Below are 17612 nucleotides of genomic sequence, written 5' to 3' on the forward strand. Positions count from 1 at the left end.
ATTCAATATATAGTTTAGGGATTTTTTTTAAAGATGGAGAGATAAGTAGATTCTCTTTTTGTACATAGAAGTGAAGAGGTCATAAGTGAGAGAAAGTTAGAAAAGGTACAGATATGCAAAGTATCTGAGAGAATCTGTTTCTAGTGTTGGTGGTTGGGGGAATAGAAGGCACAGAGGCTGGAGAGGGAGATCTAGGTAAGTCTTTCACCCTGGATGTCAGAATAAAAGTTTAACCCTAGACAACCAGCTTTGTGAGCTTGGACAAGTTATTTAACTTCTCTCTTAACTTCAATTTGTAATAAAATGAGAATAATAATAGTATTTATCTTAAATACTTTTGAGGAATAAATGAAATCATACATATATAGTATCTAGAATACTATTACAATTGGTAAATGTTTAATAAGTATCAGGGATGAAAATAGTGGAACATAAGAAAGGCTCAGAGATTAGGAATTCATAATAGGACAGACTACTTTGAGTGTCACTTGGGAAAATAGACCTTAAAAGAAGACTATGTTATACTGAATGGAATCAAAATGGAAATTCCATAAAACATATTTTATTATGCTTCAGTCAAAATAAATTAAAACATTTTTTCTTATTTCAGAGAGAATGTAAATTCATTGCATAAAGATTAGACAGTATGTTCTTACAAAAATGAATATAAGTACGATTGACCCTTCAACAGCTCTGGGTTTAGGGGAGCTGGTCCCTAGTACAGTTGAAAATTCAAATATAATTTTGATTTCCCCAAAACTTAACTACTAATAGCTTCCTTGTGGGCACTGGGCCACCGCGGTGCATTGTTGCTTGGCGGCACCGGTGCTGGTCCGGGTGGCCATGGGGCAGCAGGTGGCCAGGGCACGGAGGGCCAGGTAGCGACAGCCAGTAGCGGGGCCTGCGAGGTTGGTCCGGCGTGTAGACGCCCCGCAAGTGCCCACAGCTAATGGCATCAGTGTTTTTTCTGACTGAAGTTCTCATTTATCGACTATGGAAATGGAACAAGAAAAAATGCCTGTGAACAAGGAGCTGTGTCCAGATTCGGCCACGTACTGCTGTTCTGTGTGCCATGGCGAGGAGGCCTGGAGCTACGGCCACCCCATCCGGGGCAGGGCCAAGTCACGCAGTGTGCCTCTCCCAAGCCAGGGAGCACCAATAAGTTCAGGAGGACATGCTCTCTGCATGGGCCTTGCCCAGTGACCACCTTTGGACCAAAGGCCTGCATACTGTAGAACCCTCAGACCATCATGCACGTTCAGGACCCTGCAAGCCAGCAACTGGCATGGAACAAATCTCCAAAGAGTGTTCTGGTGGTCAAGAAGGTTCGCGATGCCAGCCTGCTGCAGCTGTTCAAGGAGCTCTGCACATACCTCATGGAGGAGAGCAACATGGCTGTGTATGTGGAAAAGAAGGTGCTGGAAGTCCCTGCCATTGTGAGTGATGAAAACTTTGGGGCAGTGAAGAAGAAATTCTGCACTTTCCGAGAAGATTATGATGACATTTCCAATCAGGCAGATCTCATCATCTGGCTGGGAGGGGATGGGACCCTGCTGTATGCATCCTCTCTGTTCCAGGGCAGTGTGCCTCCAGTCATGGCCTTCCCCCTTGGCTCCCTGGGCTTCCTGACACCTTTCGACTTTGAGGACTTTCAGTCTCAAGTTACCCAGGTGATAGAGGGGAATGCAGCTGTTGTCCTTCGGAGTCGGCTGAAGGTCAGGGTGGTGAAGGAGCCCAGGGCCAAGAAGGTGTCCATCCACAACAGGCTCAGTGAGAACAGAACACCCACTGCAGGCCTGGATGTGGAGGCCGGGCAGCAGGCCATGCAGTACCAGGTCCTGAAGGAGGTGGTGATCGACAGAGGCCCTTCCTCATACCTGTCCAATGTGGACGTCTACCTGGACGGACACTACATCACCACAGTGCAGGGCGATGGAGTGATCATGTCCACCCTCACGGGCAGCACGGCATACTAGCCATGGCTAGGGCCTCCATGATCCACCCCAACTTGCCAGCCATCATGATCACACCCATCTGCCCCCACTAGCTGTCCTTCTAGCCCATCGTGGTCCCCGCAGGGGTCGAGCTGAAGATCATGCTGTCACCAGAAGCACGGAACACAGCCGTGGGTGTCCTTTGACGGCCGGAAGAGACAGGAGATCCGCCATGGAGACAGCATCAGCATCACTACCTCTTGCTACCCGCTGCCCTCCATCTGCGAGCGAGACCCCATGAGCGACTGGTCTGAGAGCCTGGTGCAGGGCCTGCACTGGAATGTGCGCAAGAAGCGGGCCCACTTCCCTGAGGAGGAGGAGGGTGAGGGTGGGTGTGTGAGCTAGGCTGAGCTCCTGTGCGGGCACAACGGCCAGAGCCCCGAACCCTCCTGGGTCTGCATTCCCCTTCCTGCTTTCCCGTGCGCTCTCCGGGCACAGACCAACCTGTATGTGTGCATGTGTGAACACGTCTGTCTCTCGCCATCGGTCACGAGCCGCCTCTGTCGTTGGAAAAGCCTGCATCTGCGTTTGTTGACCAGATCAGCTGTTTTTTTTTAATGTTTTAAATCTGACGTCTTTTTTACATTTCTAATGGAGCAAAGTGAGAACTGGGCTGAGGACTGTCTGCACAAGGCCCCCTGCTGGTCTTGGTGCTGGTTTCCTGTGACCCACCCTCACCCACCCCCAACCACCCCGTGATTCCACAAGTCAGTCTACTGAATCAAAAGGTCAGGAAGACTTCATCTGTCCTTTGATGTTGAAAAGAAATGTCTCCACCAAGAATCTTCTTCATATATGATGCTTCTGCCCTTGGGCCTGCACTTCCTGAAGCTCTTCTGGGGAGGATCTTAGGCAAGCCACAGCCCAGAGGGGTCTGGGTGCCAAATGCGAGGCAGGCTGCTTTGCCCTGGTTTCTGGAGAGTGCTGGGTGCGCCCCTACCCTCCCTGCTCAGGTCAGCACCAAGTCTTGCTGGACTCCCCAGCGCTGAGCCAGAGGCCTCTGGTCCCCTCCCAGAGCTGCTGTGTGGCCCAGCGTTCCCAGAGGGCTGTCAAGCATTCTGGGCTGATACACATTCCTCATGCAGCTTCAGCTCCCAGGAAGATGTTTTTAATCCTACATATACTTTGTAGAGATTCTTATAAACTTTCTGAAGTGCTTACGTACATATTTTCTTGTACACACTTTTGTGAAGAGTCTGCTGATGTTTACACTGTGTCCTGCCTGGCGCTGTCCAGTCTCTCGCAGCCCTGATGGTCCAGGAGAGAGCCGTGTTTGAGCCGGACAATTGCGAGGAGAATTTTGAGACAAAACAGTGAGGGTACTCCTATGAGCCCCCTGCAGAGAACCAGGAGTCTCTTGAATGCGTGGTGTGGTGCCTGGGGTGTGGTCTGCACATGGGAGCAGCACCCTGGGCGCTTTCCGGCAGGAGTCCCAAAGGCAGGAGGCTGTTTTTGAGTAGCTGCTCTTAGAGGTTTGCCCAAGAGATCACCCCTCTCATCATTCAGTGGTGAGAACAGGAGAATGAGGACCCTTTCATGAGGTGCAGGTCATGCCCTCAGCATCGATGAAGTTGAGTGTCTGAAGACGCTGAGTATGATTCTGGGCAACACTGAAGTGGCAGAGGGGCCCCCCGGGTCCTGAGTCTTCCCATGACTCTGAGTGCCAGCAGGACCTCCACCTGCCACCCACAGGCTGAGGGGAAGGGGCCCCAGTACCTCAGTTTTAGGCCCAGAGACAGTGGTATTTGGAATTTCAGTCCCTTATCTAAACAAAAAAGCAAATGCTAAATTTTGTCCTAAAGCAGTATGAGATTGGAATTGGAATGATCTAGACAATTCTAGATTTTTGAAGTGAATCTTAATGTTTCATATTGTTAATATCTTAAAATTTGTTAAATGTTGAAAGCCTTACTACTATTTTCAGATCCTTTCAATAAACAGACTTGTTAAAAAGAAAAAAGTAGCTTCCTTGTGACCAGAAGCCTTACCTATAACCCTATTATTATCATTAATATATAATAATATCACATATAACATAAACAGTTAATGTATGTGTATTCTGTGTGTTATATGCATTGTATACTGTATTCTTAAAGAAAGCTAGGCAAAAGAAAACATTATGAAAAGCATAGGAGGCTCGGTGCCTGTAGTTCAAGCCACTAAGGCACCAGCCACATACACCAGAGCTGGCAGGTTTGAATCAGCTCGGGCCTGCCAAACAGCAATGACAACTATAACCAAAAAATAGCTGGGCATTGTGGCAGGCGCCTATAGACCCAGCTATTTGGGAGGCTGAGTCAAGAGAATTGCTTAAGTCCAGGAGTTGGAGGTTGTTAATCTACCCAGGGTAACAGCCTGATGCTCTGTCTCAAAAAAAAAAAAAAAAAAAAAAGCATAGGAAGAGAAAATAATTTTACTTTTCATTAAGTGAAAGTGGATCATTTATTTTATGGGTCTTCATTCTTATCACCTTCATGTTGTATAGGCCAAGGAGGAAGGAGGGAAAGGAGGGGCTAGTTTTGCTCTCTCAGGGGTGGCAGAAGTGGAAGAAAATCCACCTGTCAGTGCATCCTCACAGTTCAAATCTGCGCTGTGCAAGGGTCAACTTAATCCGTAATCTTAATCACTCAAAATCTAAGTCAGATGCTCTCTGGCCTCTATGCCCTGTGTGAACTTTTCACTTAGGCCAGTTATTTGATCTCCTGGAAGGTATATTCTATATGAATTTTAACTTTTTTTTATTTTTAGTACTTACATTTACTACTCATAATTAATTTCATTTGCTTGCCATGCAATTTATTGTCTATTTTAAAAATAAGATAGAAATAAGATAATTTATTTTCTATCTTAAGTATAAGGTAGAAATAATACAATTTATTTTCTATCTTAAACATACAATAATCTATCTGAGAGAATAGATGTGTGATTTTGGGAATACATACCTAATTTAATACCAACCAAATTGGATACTAGAATTTACTACACAGTCTGAATGCAAGAAATATCTGATTGTGTCATGCCTGTTTCTGTGATATGCAGTATTACAACATGAAAATGTCTTTTATGAAATGAGAGTTTTGAAAGCCCAAGTGCCCATCAATCCATGAATGGATTAATAAATTGAGGTATATGTACACCATGGAATATTATGCAGCCTTAAAGAAAAATGGAGACTTTACCTCTTTCATGTTTACATGATGGAGCTGGAACATATTCTTCTTAGTAAAGTATCTCAAGAATGGAAGAAAAAGCATCCAATGTACTCAGCCCTACTATGAAACTCTGCACTCTCCTCTAGTATCTTTATAGTTTCATGTCTTAAGTTTAAATCTTTGATCCAGTGAGAGTCTATCTTAGTTAATGGTGAAAGGTGTGGGTCCAGTTTCAGTCTTCTACAGGTTGGAAGCCAGTTCACCCAGCACCATTTGTTAAATAGGGAATCTTTTCCCCACTGAATGTTTTTAATTGGCTTGTCAAAGATTAAATAACGGTAAGTAGCTGGGTTCATCTCTTGGTTCTCTATTCTGTTCCAGACATCTACTTCTCTGTTTTTGTGCCAATACCATGCTGTTTTTATCACTATTGATTTGTAGTATAGTCTGAGGTCTGGTAGCGTAATTCCTCCTGCTTTGTTTTTATTTCTGAGTAATGTCTTGGCTATTCGAGGTTTTTTCTGATTCCATATAAAACGAAGTATTGTTTTTTCAAGATCTTTAAAGTATGACAGTGGAGCTTTAATAGGGATTGCATTGAAATTATATATTGTTTTGGGTAGTATGGACATTTTAACAATGTTGATTCTTCTCAGCCATGAGCATGGTATGTTTTTCCATTTGTTAATATTTTCAGCTATTTATTTTCTTAGAGTTTCATAGTTCTCTTTATAGAGATCTTTCACGTCCTTTGTTAGATAAATTCCCAAATATTTCATCTTCTTTGGCACTACGGTGAATGGGATAGAGTCCTTAACTGTTTTTTCAACTTGACTATTGTTGGTATATATAAAGGCTACCGACCGATTTATGAATGTTGATTTTGTAACCTGAGACGCTGCTGTATTCCTTGATCACTTCTAAGAGTTTTGTAGAAGAGTCCCTAGTGTTTTCCAGATATACAATCATATCATCTGTGAAGAGCGAAAGTTTGATCTCTTCTGACCCTATATGGATACCCTTGATCGCCTTTTCTTCCCTAATTGTGGTGGCTAAAACTTCTATTACAATGTTAAAAAGCAATGGAGACAATGGGCAGCCTTGTCTGGTTCCTGATCTGAGTGGAAATGATTCCAATTTAACTCCACTCAGTATGATATTGGCTGTGGGTTTGCTGTAGATGGTCTCTATCAGTTTAAGAAATGTCCCTTCTGTACCGATTTTCTTAAGTGTTCTGATCATGAAGGGATGCTGGATATTATCAAAAGCTTTTTCTGCATCGATTGAGAGAATCATATGGTCTTTGTTTTTAAATTTGTTTATGTGCTGGATTAACATTTACAGATTTATGTATATTGAACCAGCCTTGAGACCCTGGGGTAAAACCGACTTGGTCATGATGTATAATTTGTTTGATGTATTGCTGGATTCTGTTTGTTAGGATCTTGTTGAATATTTTTGCATCTATATTCATTATTGATATCGGTCTATAATTTTCTTTTCTTGTTGGGTCTTTTCCTGGTTTGGGGATCAGGGTGATGTTTGCTTCATAGAACGCGTTAGGTAGTCTTTCTTCTTTTTCTACCTTTTGGAACAGGTTGAGCAATATAAGTACTATTTCCTCTTTAAAAGTTTGGTAGAATTCTGACATGAAACCATCTGGTCCTGAGCTTTTCTTTTCAGGGAGGTTTTGTATGGTTGATGCTATTTCCGAACTTGATATGGGCCTGTTCAACATTTCCACTTGATTCTGGCTAAGTCTTGGAAGGTGACGTGCTTCTAAGTATCGTTCAATTTCCTTCAGATTTTCATATTTCTGAGAATACAGTTTTTTGTAATATTCATTAAGGATTTTTTGGATTTCTGAGGAGTCTGTTGTTATTTTGTCTTTGTTGTTTCTGATTGATGAGATTAGAGATTTTACTCTTTTTTTCCTGATTAGATTGGCCAAAGTTTTATTGACCTTTTCGAACAACCAGCTTTTTGATTTATTGATCTGTTCTATTATTCTTTTGTTTTCAATTTCATTTAATTATGCTCTAATTTTGGTTATATCTTTTCTTCTATTGGGTTTGGGGTTGGAATGTTCTTCCTTTTCCAGTTGCTTGAGATGTCCCATTAAGTTGTTAACGTCCTCTCTTTCCGTTCTCTTGAGGAAGGCTTGCAATGCTATAAATTTCCCTCTTAGAACTGCCTTTGCGGTGTCCCAGAGGTTCTTATAGTTCGTGTCTTCATTGTTGTTTTGTTCCAAAAAGTTGGCGATTTCTTTCTTAATCTCATCTCTGACCCAGCTATCATTCAGCATAAAGTTATTTAACTTCCATGTTTTTGTATGAGTATGCAGATTCCTGTTGTTACTCAGCTCAAGTTTTATTCCACGGTGGTCCGAGAAGATGCATGGAATAATTTCTATTCCTTTAAATTTACTGAGGTTAGACTTGTGACCTAAGATGTGATCGATTTTGGAGTAAGTTCCGTGGGCTGATGAGAAGTATGTGTATTTAGTTTTGTTGGGATGAAATGTTCTGTAGATGTCTGCTAAATCCAAATGTTGGATGGTTAGGTTTAAATCTAAGATTTCTTTGCTCAGCTTCTTGCTGGAGGATCGATCCAACACTGCCAAAGGAGTGTTGAAATGTCCGACTATTATGGAGCTGGAGGAAATCAAGTTGCTCATGTCTGTTAGAGTTTTTCTTATAAATTGAGGTGCATTCTGGTTGGGTGCATAGATATTAATAATTGAAATCTCATCATATTGAGTATTACCCTTAACAAATATGAAGTGACCCTTCTTGTCCTTCCTTACTTTTGTTGGTTTAAAGCCTATTGTATCTGCAAATAAAATTGCAACACCTGCTTTTTTCTGATTACCATTTGCCTGAAATATGGACGACGATCCTTTCACCCTGAGTCTGTATTTATCTTTTAAGTTAAGATGTGACTCTTGTATGCAACAGATATCTGGCTTGAGTTTTTGTCTCCAGTCAGCTAACCTATGCCTGTTTAGAGGATAGTTTAAGCCATTCACATTAATGGAGAATATTGATAAGTCTGTTGAAGTTTTGGGTATCGAGTTTTTCAAAAGTCCAGTGGACATTTTTTATCCTTTCGCCAGTGTAGAAATTGGAGTTTGATCCGAAGTTTCTGAGTGAGTTTACTTTTGTGGTATAGGATTGGGTTGGTCATTATGGAGGATAGGTCTGAGAATATCCTGAAGAACTGGTTTGGTTATGGCAAATTTCTTCAACATATGAATGTCATTAATAGCTGGGCGTTGTGGCCGGCGCTTGTAGTCCCAGCTACTCAGGAGGCTGAGGCAAGAGAATCACTTAAGCCCAGGAGTTGGAGGTTGCTGTGAGCTTTGTGAGGCCATGACACTCTACCAAGGGCCATAAAGTGAGACTCTGTCTCTACAAAAAAAAAAAAAAAAATATATATATATATATATATGAATGTCATTAAAGTATTTAATTTCTCCATGATAAATGAAACTCAGTTTAGCTGGATACAAGATCCTGGGTTGAAAGTTATTTTGCTTTAGGAGATTAAAAGTTGGTGACCACCCTCTTCTGGCTTGAAAAGTTTCAGCAGAGAGATCTGCAGTCATTCTAATATTCTTCCCTTTGAAGGTAATGGTTTTCTTTCTCCTGGCAGCTTTGAGGATTTTCCCCTTCATATTAACTTTAGTGAAGTTAATTATGATATGCCTGGGGGATGTCTTATTGGGGTTGAGTCGTGCTGGGGTTCTGAAGCTGTCCGCTATCTGAATTTCAGAATCTCTAGGCATGTCTGGAAAATTCTCTTTCATAATTTCATGCAGAAGGGCCTCTGTGCCCAGCGAGGCCACTTCATCTGTTTCTGGAACTCCTATGATTCGGATATTCGCCTTCTTCGAATTATCCCAGAGCTCTCTGAGAGAATGATCAGTTTTTGCTCTTCATTTCTCTTCCTCTTTGAGACTTTGGGAGCGTTCAAAATCTTTATCTTCAATGTCAGAAATCCTTCTTCTGCTTGCTCCATTCTGTTGCTGAGGGATTCTACTGTATTTTTCATATCTTTGAGGGCTGCAAATTCTTGCTTCAGTGTGTCTAAGTCTTTGGTGGCTTTGTCTTTAAATTCGTTAAATTCTTGAGACAACTTTTAAATTTCTACTCGAATTCCTAATTCCACTTTGTTAATCTTGTCTGCAATCCAAATTCTGAATTTTATTTCTGACATCTCAGCCAGTTGTTTATGAATGGGATCTTCAATTGCATCTGCCATATCTTTCCTCGGGGGTGGGGGTTGATCTATTCTGGTTATTCATGTTACCAGAGTTTTTCTGCTGATTCCGCACCATGGTTGTTTACTCCCTCTGATTTTTTCCCCTGGGGCTTGTTTTCAGCTGGTTTCTGTTCCACCCTAGTGAAACAGATACTCTGGATTGAAGTCTCAGCTGTGGAGAAATATCAGCATTTAAGTCACCCCACCTCCCACCGGCAAACAATTGGAAACGAAAAATCAAACCTTCCTACCACCGTGCACCCAGGACACCACCTGATTTGTCCTCAGGCAATTGGTTCAGTTCAAAAAGTCCAAATCAATTGTCTCAGTCTGCACCTGTCTCGGGTGAGAGAGTTTAAGAGGTCTCTGGGAACTGGATCACAGGGATCTGGTGACTACTCTGGTGTGGCTTGCTCCAGTGCTGCATGGAATCAGGAGGAGCCACCCAGCCAATAGATCAGTCTGGGAAGGTTGCTGCCTCCTTTCCCACCTTGCACCACTGTCACACCCAGTCACTGATTGCCCTGGGGTTGGCTGACCCAGTTGCCTGTAGTGAATTGTTACTCCAGAAGTTTGTACATGCCTGAATCACAAGGAAGTCTGCCAGGCTGCTGCGCTCTGTCTCTCTCTAGCAGGAGGAGGTGAGGCCTGACAACCTCGGGCACTTGATGAAGTTTGGGGGGTTTTCACTCAGGTCCAGTCTCGCCCCTGATTAATGTTACTGACAGAACAGAACAGAACAACTTTGCGGTTCCCCTGCAAAAGAGAAGCTGAATTGAGTTCCAAATCAGCTTGTCTTTGCTCTTGTATTGTTTATAGGCTGACGATCCCCTGAGGGCCAGGTGCATCTTAGGTTTAGTAAAGCGGACCTCTGGGTCAGCCCTGCCCTGGGAGTTTCCCTGGTTTACAAGTTGGATTAGCCTCAGGCAAATCCTATACTCAGAGTCTCTGGTTGCCCAGGGAGACAGAGGATGTGGCTTCAGAATATTCGATAGTAAGCCGTATTGCTAGCAAAAGAGGGCTGCTGTTTTATGGCTCAGGCAACCTCTGCTCCCGTGTAGCTCCCTTCTGGCCAACCTTCCTCTCTCCGCTCCTGTACCCCAGAGTCTGCACCAACTGGCTGCAGCCCAGCACTGTCTACACCCCTCGAGCAATCGCCCAAGATTCTGGACCCCTGGGGTCAGGCCTCCAGACCTTGGAGCAAGAGCAGAGGGGAGTGTGGGGAGTGCTGGGAGCCTGGGGTTGCAGGCAGAGAACACACACAGCTTTACACAGTTTTATGCCTGGCCATATTGTCACCAAAAGATGGCTGTCGCACTGTGCCTCAGGGAACTAGCACTCAGGTGCGGTTCCCTCTCTGCCGACCGGGACTGGCCTCCAGACCTCAGTGTGAGTAAAGGGGAGCGCTGGGAGCTCCCTGGGAGAATTCCAGGTAGAGACTATATACAGTTTATACAGTTTTATGCCTGGCAGGAGGATGCCGTGGCACCCTAGTAGGGGAGATAAGTCCAGTTTTTAGAGGGTCTCTCCCGTGGAATGTAGTGGGAGGACTTTTGAACTCTGCCCGATTGTTTGTGGGGCACTCTGAGCCATTCTCATGTGGGAGGGGACTCCTGTCGGCTTGGTGATGGATTTTGTACCTTTTGTTTATATCCTGTGGTCGCAGCTCACTTCACCGGGGTTGACGTGCATTCTTCAACCTTCTCTCTTAGTGCAGCTCAAATCCACCAGGTTACTTGCTGAATTTTTGTCCTTTAACTTTCCTACTGGATGGGAGCCTCTGTGGAAAGCTGGCTTCAGTCAGCCATCTTGTCTCCTCCCCTTAAATAACTTAAAAAATAAAATCACCCATGCCTGGAACAGAATGAAAGCTTAGAACTCCTATGTTTGCAGCATCTTCCAAGCCTGCTGACTCACGTACAATTGTCTAAATCCAACAGGATATGTGTATCAGTAAACATTCTCTTATTTTCATTTGCTCAGCTCTGCTACTTTAGAATACTTAAGAAATCTGTTTGTAATTGAAAATATTTATAATTGGATTTTCTTTTATTTTTCAGTTTACAGACAGTAGGTTGCATGCCTCCTCCTGTGTCTTTGGCAGTGATTTTAACCAAGGCAGTTGGTGGAAATGAGGTAAGTCCTGGGCGCTAACTTTGCTTAGGCATAAGTGTATGCTGAACATTTATTTTGTTCAAAACTTAGGTTTTGAACATGAAGGGGTCATGTTGCAGGAGACTCATGACTATAACAGCTTATGAAAGAAGCAGATGTATTCATATTATTAGAATGATGCTAAAATTGATCATGATGAGATGAATTGAGGATTTTTTTTGTTGTTGAGACAGAGTCTCACTGTGTCGCCCTCAGTAGAGTGCTGTGGCATCACAGCTCAGAGCAACCTCAAACTCTTGGGCTTAAGTGATTCTCTTACCTCAGCCTTCCAAGTAGCTGGGACTACAGATGCCCACCCCTGTGCCTCGCTATTTTTTGTTGCAGTTGTCATTGTTGTTTAGCTAGCCTAGGGTTGGGTTCAAATCTGCCACCCTCGGTGTATGTTGCTGTAGCCATAACCACTGTGTTACGGATGCCGAGCCAGGAATTGAGGATTTCAAAGAGAAGAGCATAGGAGATGAAAGAAATAGAGATGGTGAATTTTTCTACCTCACTGGGAAATTGGAAGACAAAGGATATAGGAGTCCCAGGAAAGAGACTTTTCATTCAAGACTCATAGACTGAGGACACATGCTATTGGTGAATCCTTAATTTCTAAATTTTTTTTTAACAAACTAAAGAGACTTGATGTGTTTAATGGCTAGTGAAAATCACATAAAAAGGAGAAATTAGGCCAGATTTCTAAGATGAGTCCAAAGAAATTACCCAACTTTGAGGGGACTGGCAAAAGAATTGCATTTGTTTATCTAGGTAGCAATTGTCCATTTCAGAAGCTTTTTATAGGTGATTTTTTCTTTTCATATGAAGGGCCCATCTTTTATGATAGCTTATTCCTCCTTTTCATCCTATATTGTCTCATTCAGAAAAGATATTGTTGAATGAGGGAAGGCATAATGGGTTCCCAATTCAGTTCATGCTTAGGATTATGTGTTCTTGACATTTATTTTCATTTTCATCCACTTGATGCTTTCCAAAAATATTTCCTGAATACCTGCTGTATTTTTTCTAAAACAGGTTTGTTGAAATATCATTGACATATAGTAAACTGTATGAATCTGTAGTTTAATATTTTGACATATGTGTACCCTGGTGAAATCATCACCACAATCGAGATAGTGAACGTATCTGTCTACCTTTCTGAGTAATTTAAAAAGAAAGACGTTTATGGCTCGGCGCTCAAGGTACAATGGTTATGGTGCCAGCCACGTACACCAAGGGTGGGCAGTTCAAACTCATCCCCGGACAATTAAACAACTGCAACAAAAAAAATAGCCAGGCGTTGTGGCAGGCACCTGTAGTCTCAGCTACTTGGGAGGCTGAGGCAAGAGAATTGCTTAAGCCCAAGAGTTTGAGGTTGCTGTGAACTATGACGCCATGACTCTCTATCGAGGGTGACATAGTGAGACTCTGTCTCAAAAAAAAAAAAAAAAGGAGAAAGAAGTTTATTTATCTTACAGTTCTGCAGGCTGTACAAAAAGCTTGGTGCCAGAATCTGTTTCTGGTGGGGACCTCCAGGAAGCTTCCAATCATGGCAGAGGGCAAAGGGGATCAGGAGTATCATATGGCAAGAGAGGACGCAAGAGACAGAGGAGGAGGCAAGGGAGAGAGAAGGAGAGTGCAGGCTTTTCAGCGTTCTCATCTCAGGGGAATGAATAGAGTGAGAACTGGTTACCAAAAGGATGACACCAAGCCTTTCAGGAGGGATCTTCTATGACCCAAATACCATCTGCCAGGCCCCAGCTCCAACACTGGGGATCACATTTCAACATGAGGTTACGAGGGGACAAATATCCCAACGGTATCACTGTCACCCTCACAAGTTTCCTGTGTCCCTTTGACATCTCATCCTTCTGCTCTTCTTAGCCCTCCCTTTCTCCAGGCTCTGACTGACCTGCTTTTTGTCACTATACATCAGTTTGCATTTTCTAAAGTTTTATATAATGGAGACATATGGTGTATATTCTTTTCTCTCTTTCTCTCTCTCTCTCTCTTTTTTTTTTTTTTCTTGGTCTTGTCTGGCTTCTTTTATTCAGCATAATTATTTAGAGATCCATCTAGGTTGTGTTTATCAATAGTTCATTCCTTTTTTATTGCTGAGTAGTGTATGTTGTGTGGATATACCACAAATTATGTATCCATTCACCTGTTAATGGACATCATTTGGGCAGTTTCTAATTTTTGACTGTGAATATCTATGTACAAATCTCTAAGTGGACATATGTTCTCATTTCCTTGTCAATGCCTAGGAGTGGAACAGCTGTATCATTTCATAGATATAGATTTTAGTACCTCTCAACAAAACAAGAATTATCTATAAGTAATGATAGATCTCCTATAAGTAGCTTCTGATATGGACAGTTTCTATCAATATCCAAGCACTCTTGTTTTGCCACATATGTATGTTTAAAACTTTTAAAGAAATTGTCAAACTGTTTCCCAAAGTAGTTACACAATTTAGTATTCCAACTAGCAGTGAATGAGAGCTCTAGTGCTCGACTTCCTAATTAACACTTTGTCCTGTATTGTTAGTCTTTTTAATTTTTGCCATTCTAATTTGTGTGTAGTGCTGTCTCATTGTGGTTTTAACTTAATTTGCATTTCCCTGTGACTAATAACGGTGAGCATCTTTTCATGTACTTATTTGCTTTCTGTATGTCTTCACTGATGAAATGTCTATTAAGTCTTTTGCTCATTTTAAAAAATTAGGTGGTTTGTTTGCTTATTGATAAGCATTGAGAGTGTTACATATTTTGGATATAAATACTTTATTAGATAATATGCTTTGTAAATATTTTCTACTAGTTTGTATCTTGTCTTGTCATTTTCTTATCAGTGTCTTTTGAAGCAGTGTAGTAGTGGAGGCAGTAACAATGATTGGATTCTAGGTGAATTTTCAAAGTATAGGGTGTGCTGATAATTGGATGTGGAGTGTGAGAGAAAAAGAAGGGCCAGAAGGCCTCCAAGGTTTTTAAATGAGCAGCTGAAAACATGAAGTTGCTGAGATAGAGAAGAGGACTTTGTGAAAGCATGTTCAGGGACTACTAGCCTGGGGGGATATGCCCGCATCCTGAAAATTTCTCACTTGCTACATGTCCCATGTGGGTCTTGGGAAGATCTTTGGCAATCCCAAGGAACCCTACTTGATTGAGACTCCACCATCTTGTAGGTACACCATCTGGACAGAACACAGAGCATTTACAGTTGCCACAGCAAGAGAGAAAGACTGGAGAACCACAAATGGGATTTTCACTGCCCAGGTTAGCAGTGATAAATGGTACTTGTGCTCATATTCAGTTGCCCGGAATAAGTCATATGGCCATTCATGTGGCCTGGAGGAGAGAAAAACTGGATGTTGGTGAATACTTGCAGTATCAGTGGAATGGGCAAAGATCAGGAGTTTTTTTTTTTTTTTTTTTTTTTTAGTGTGTTAAGATGCCCATTATGTATCCAAGTGCAAATGCCAACTCAGAATTAGAGATTACAGTTGTAGTTCAGTTCTAAAGATGTAATGTAAGGAATCATCAGTGAGAAAATGGTATTTAAGCTGGGTGTGGTGGCTCATGCCTGTAATCCTAGCACTCTGGATTGCCTGAACTCAGCAGTTCCAGAGCACCCTGAGCAAGAGTGAGACCCTGTCTCTAAAAATAGTCAGGCATTGTGGCAGGCGCCTGTAGTCCCAGCTATTCAGGAGGCTGAGGCAAGAGGATTACTTGAGCCCCAGAGTCTGAGGTTGCTGTGAGCTGTGGTACTACAGCACTCTAGCCTGTGGCAACAGAGTGAGACTCTCGCTCACCCTCCCTCCCCCCCGCCAATGGTATTTAAAGCCCAAATTGGATGAAATTACTTGGAAAGAGAACATAAATGTAAAAGTGGGGAAGCTCAAGGATCCCCATTCAGGTTCAGGGAACCCTGGGTCCCTCCAACATTGACAAGTCAAGGTACTGAGGAATAACCAGGAAAGACAACAGAGAATTAGTGAGAGAGAAGGAAAAACAGGAGAGCACAGTGTTGAGGAAGCCAAGTATCCTGGAAGCCATGTGAAGAAATTGTTTGAAGGAGGAGGTTCTGATAAGCTGTGTAAAATTACGCTGTGAGAAGTTATGCTTACATAAGTTAAATTCTGAGAATTAACCATGGTAACCTGACCAGAATGGTTTTGGTGGCACACTGGGACAAAACCTTGTTTGGAGTGAGCATGAGGAAGAAATGGGTAAAGAAGAATTAGAGACAGGAGGTCTGTTTTAGAAATAGGTGCCTGTTTTCAGGTTCTTTGTGATAAAAGGGAAGAGAGAAATGAGGCTTTATTTAGAGGTCGATGTGAGGTCAGGGTTTTTTACAATGCAGAGATGTCTGTTTCTGTCATGATGAGAATGGCACAGTAGACAGTAAAGTATTGCTAGAAGAGAGAGAGTGCTGACGGAATGGATCTGATCAAATGAGGGAGAATGGTATTGGCTGGAAGGGTTTCAGCAGGAGCTGGGACCATAACAAGAGGAGGGAAGGCAGGGTGTGAGGAGCAGAGGGGTAGACTTGGGAGTGCTCTTCTGGTGCCTCTATTTTCTTAGTAGGAAGAAAGGTCAGCATCTGAGAGTAATGATAGAGTAGGTAACACGAATGTTTGAAAAGAGAGGAGAAGGTGTAAGATTTCCATCAAGATAAGGAGAGTGCGTTAAATTTAGAGTGTGGTAGGATCGCCAGGCGGCCCTGAGGACCCAGCTAAGATCCATGGATGTGCATTTAAAGTGAATCCAGTCATCATGGTTATAGGTCTTTTCTCAGTCACATTTAGCTTGGTGGTGTAAGAATGGAATCGGCAAATAGTTGGATTTAACCAAAGGTTTCGTTATTTCTATTTGCCACGTATTTATTTACTTTGATTTGCCACATATTTGTTTATTTATTTTGAGACAGAGTCTCACTTTGTTGCCCTCAGAACAGTGTCATGGCATCATAGCTCACAGCAACCTCACATGCTTGGGCTCAAGTGGTTCTCTTGCCTCAGCCTCCTGAGTAGGTGGAACTTCAGGCGCCTGCCACAACTCCCGGCTCTTTTTATAGACGTGGTCTTGCTCTGGCTCAGTCTGATCTCGACCTCGTGAGCTTAAGCAACCCACCTGTTTCGGCCTCCCGGAGTGCTAAGATTACAGGTATGAGACACCAGGCCTGGCCTTTACTTTTTAGAGACAGGATCTCACTGTTGCTCAGGCTGGTCTTAAGCTTCTGAGCTGAGGCAATCCACCTGCCTCGGTTCCTAGAGTGCTAGGATTACAGATGTGAGCTGCTGCACCTGGCCTATTTGCCACATAATTAGTGAGGTAGAGGAGTTAGAGGAATTTTGGACTAGTCGCCCACGATGGTTTTCTTTCTATTAACCTTAAAAGAATTTGGGGAAAGGATCTTTTTGGTATATCTAAGAGTGGTGTCAATTGGCTTAAAGATGGCATTTATCTTTCTCTTTCTTATGTGATTACCTTCTAAGCCATATTGATGTAAAAGACTCTTCTCGTTTTTTGTTCGCGAATGTCTTTTTGGCAGAAGTTCAAAGTTCACTCATTTCTTGACATTAACACATAGCACTAGATTCTTCTGAAGTATATTTATTTGCATCAATGTTGCAAGATAATGTGGAATTTAGAGATATCTCCTTTGTTTTCTTAAAAGTGGTCTATTTCTCTAAATGTTTATATTATGCAATTTCATGATTATCAAGCATTTTTGTAAACCTCAGAGTAGATACAATTTTTCCTAAATCTTTGAAAATAAAACTTCTGAAATGAAGTTGGCAGAATCCAGTTTGGTCACATCTTGTGTGAAATGAATAGACTATTTCAGATTTATATCAGATTATGGGAAAATGATCTGCAGGTAAAGGTAAGAGATGATTTGAAGTTTAATATTTCTCTAAAATACTATTATTGGCTAACCAAATATAGGTTTTTGTTGAAGTAAATGTGAGAGAGGATTAATTTTTTATAATATATATTGAAAGGCAGCTTGGCGCCTGTTGCTCAGTGCTTAGGGCACCAGC

The 17612-nt window shown here is 42.3% G+C and overlaps 1 protein-coding gene and 1 pseudogene across 1 annotated transcript in view; both read left to right on the plus strand.

Annotated features, from left to right (window-relative positions):
• LOC128573726 (sodium/bile acid cotransporter 7-like) overlaps positions 1-17612 on the plus strand; it is a 123099-nt gene that overhangs the window by 23769 nt on the left and 81718 nt on the right. Inside the window, exon 4 of the mRNA XM_053574093.1 lies at positions 11470-11545. Coding sequence (XP_053430068.1) covers positions 11470-11545 — 76 coding nt within the window. The remainder of the gene's footprint in view (positions 1-11469; positions 11546-17612) is intronic.
• Positions 994-2339, plus strand: LOC128574133 (NAD kinase-like; annotated as a pseudogene).

The sequence above is a fragment of the Nycticebus coucang genome, chromosome 21, assembly GCF_027406575.1.
Source record: "Nycticebus coucang isolate mNycCou1 chromosome 21, mNycCou1.pri, whole genome shotgun sequence".
Classification (NCBI taxonomy): domain Eukaryota; kingdom Metazoa; phylum Chordata; class Mammalia; order Primates; family Lorisidae; genus Nycticebus; species Nycticebus coucang.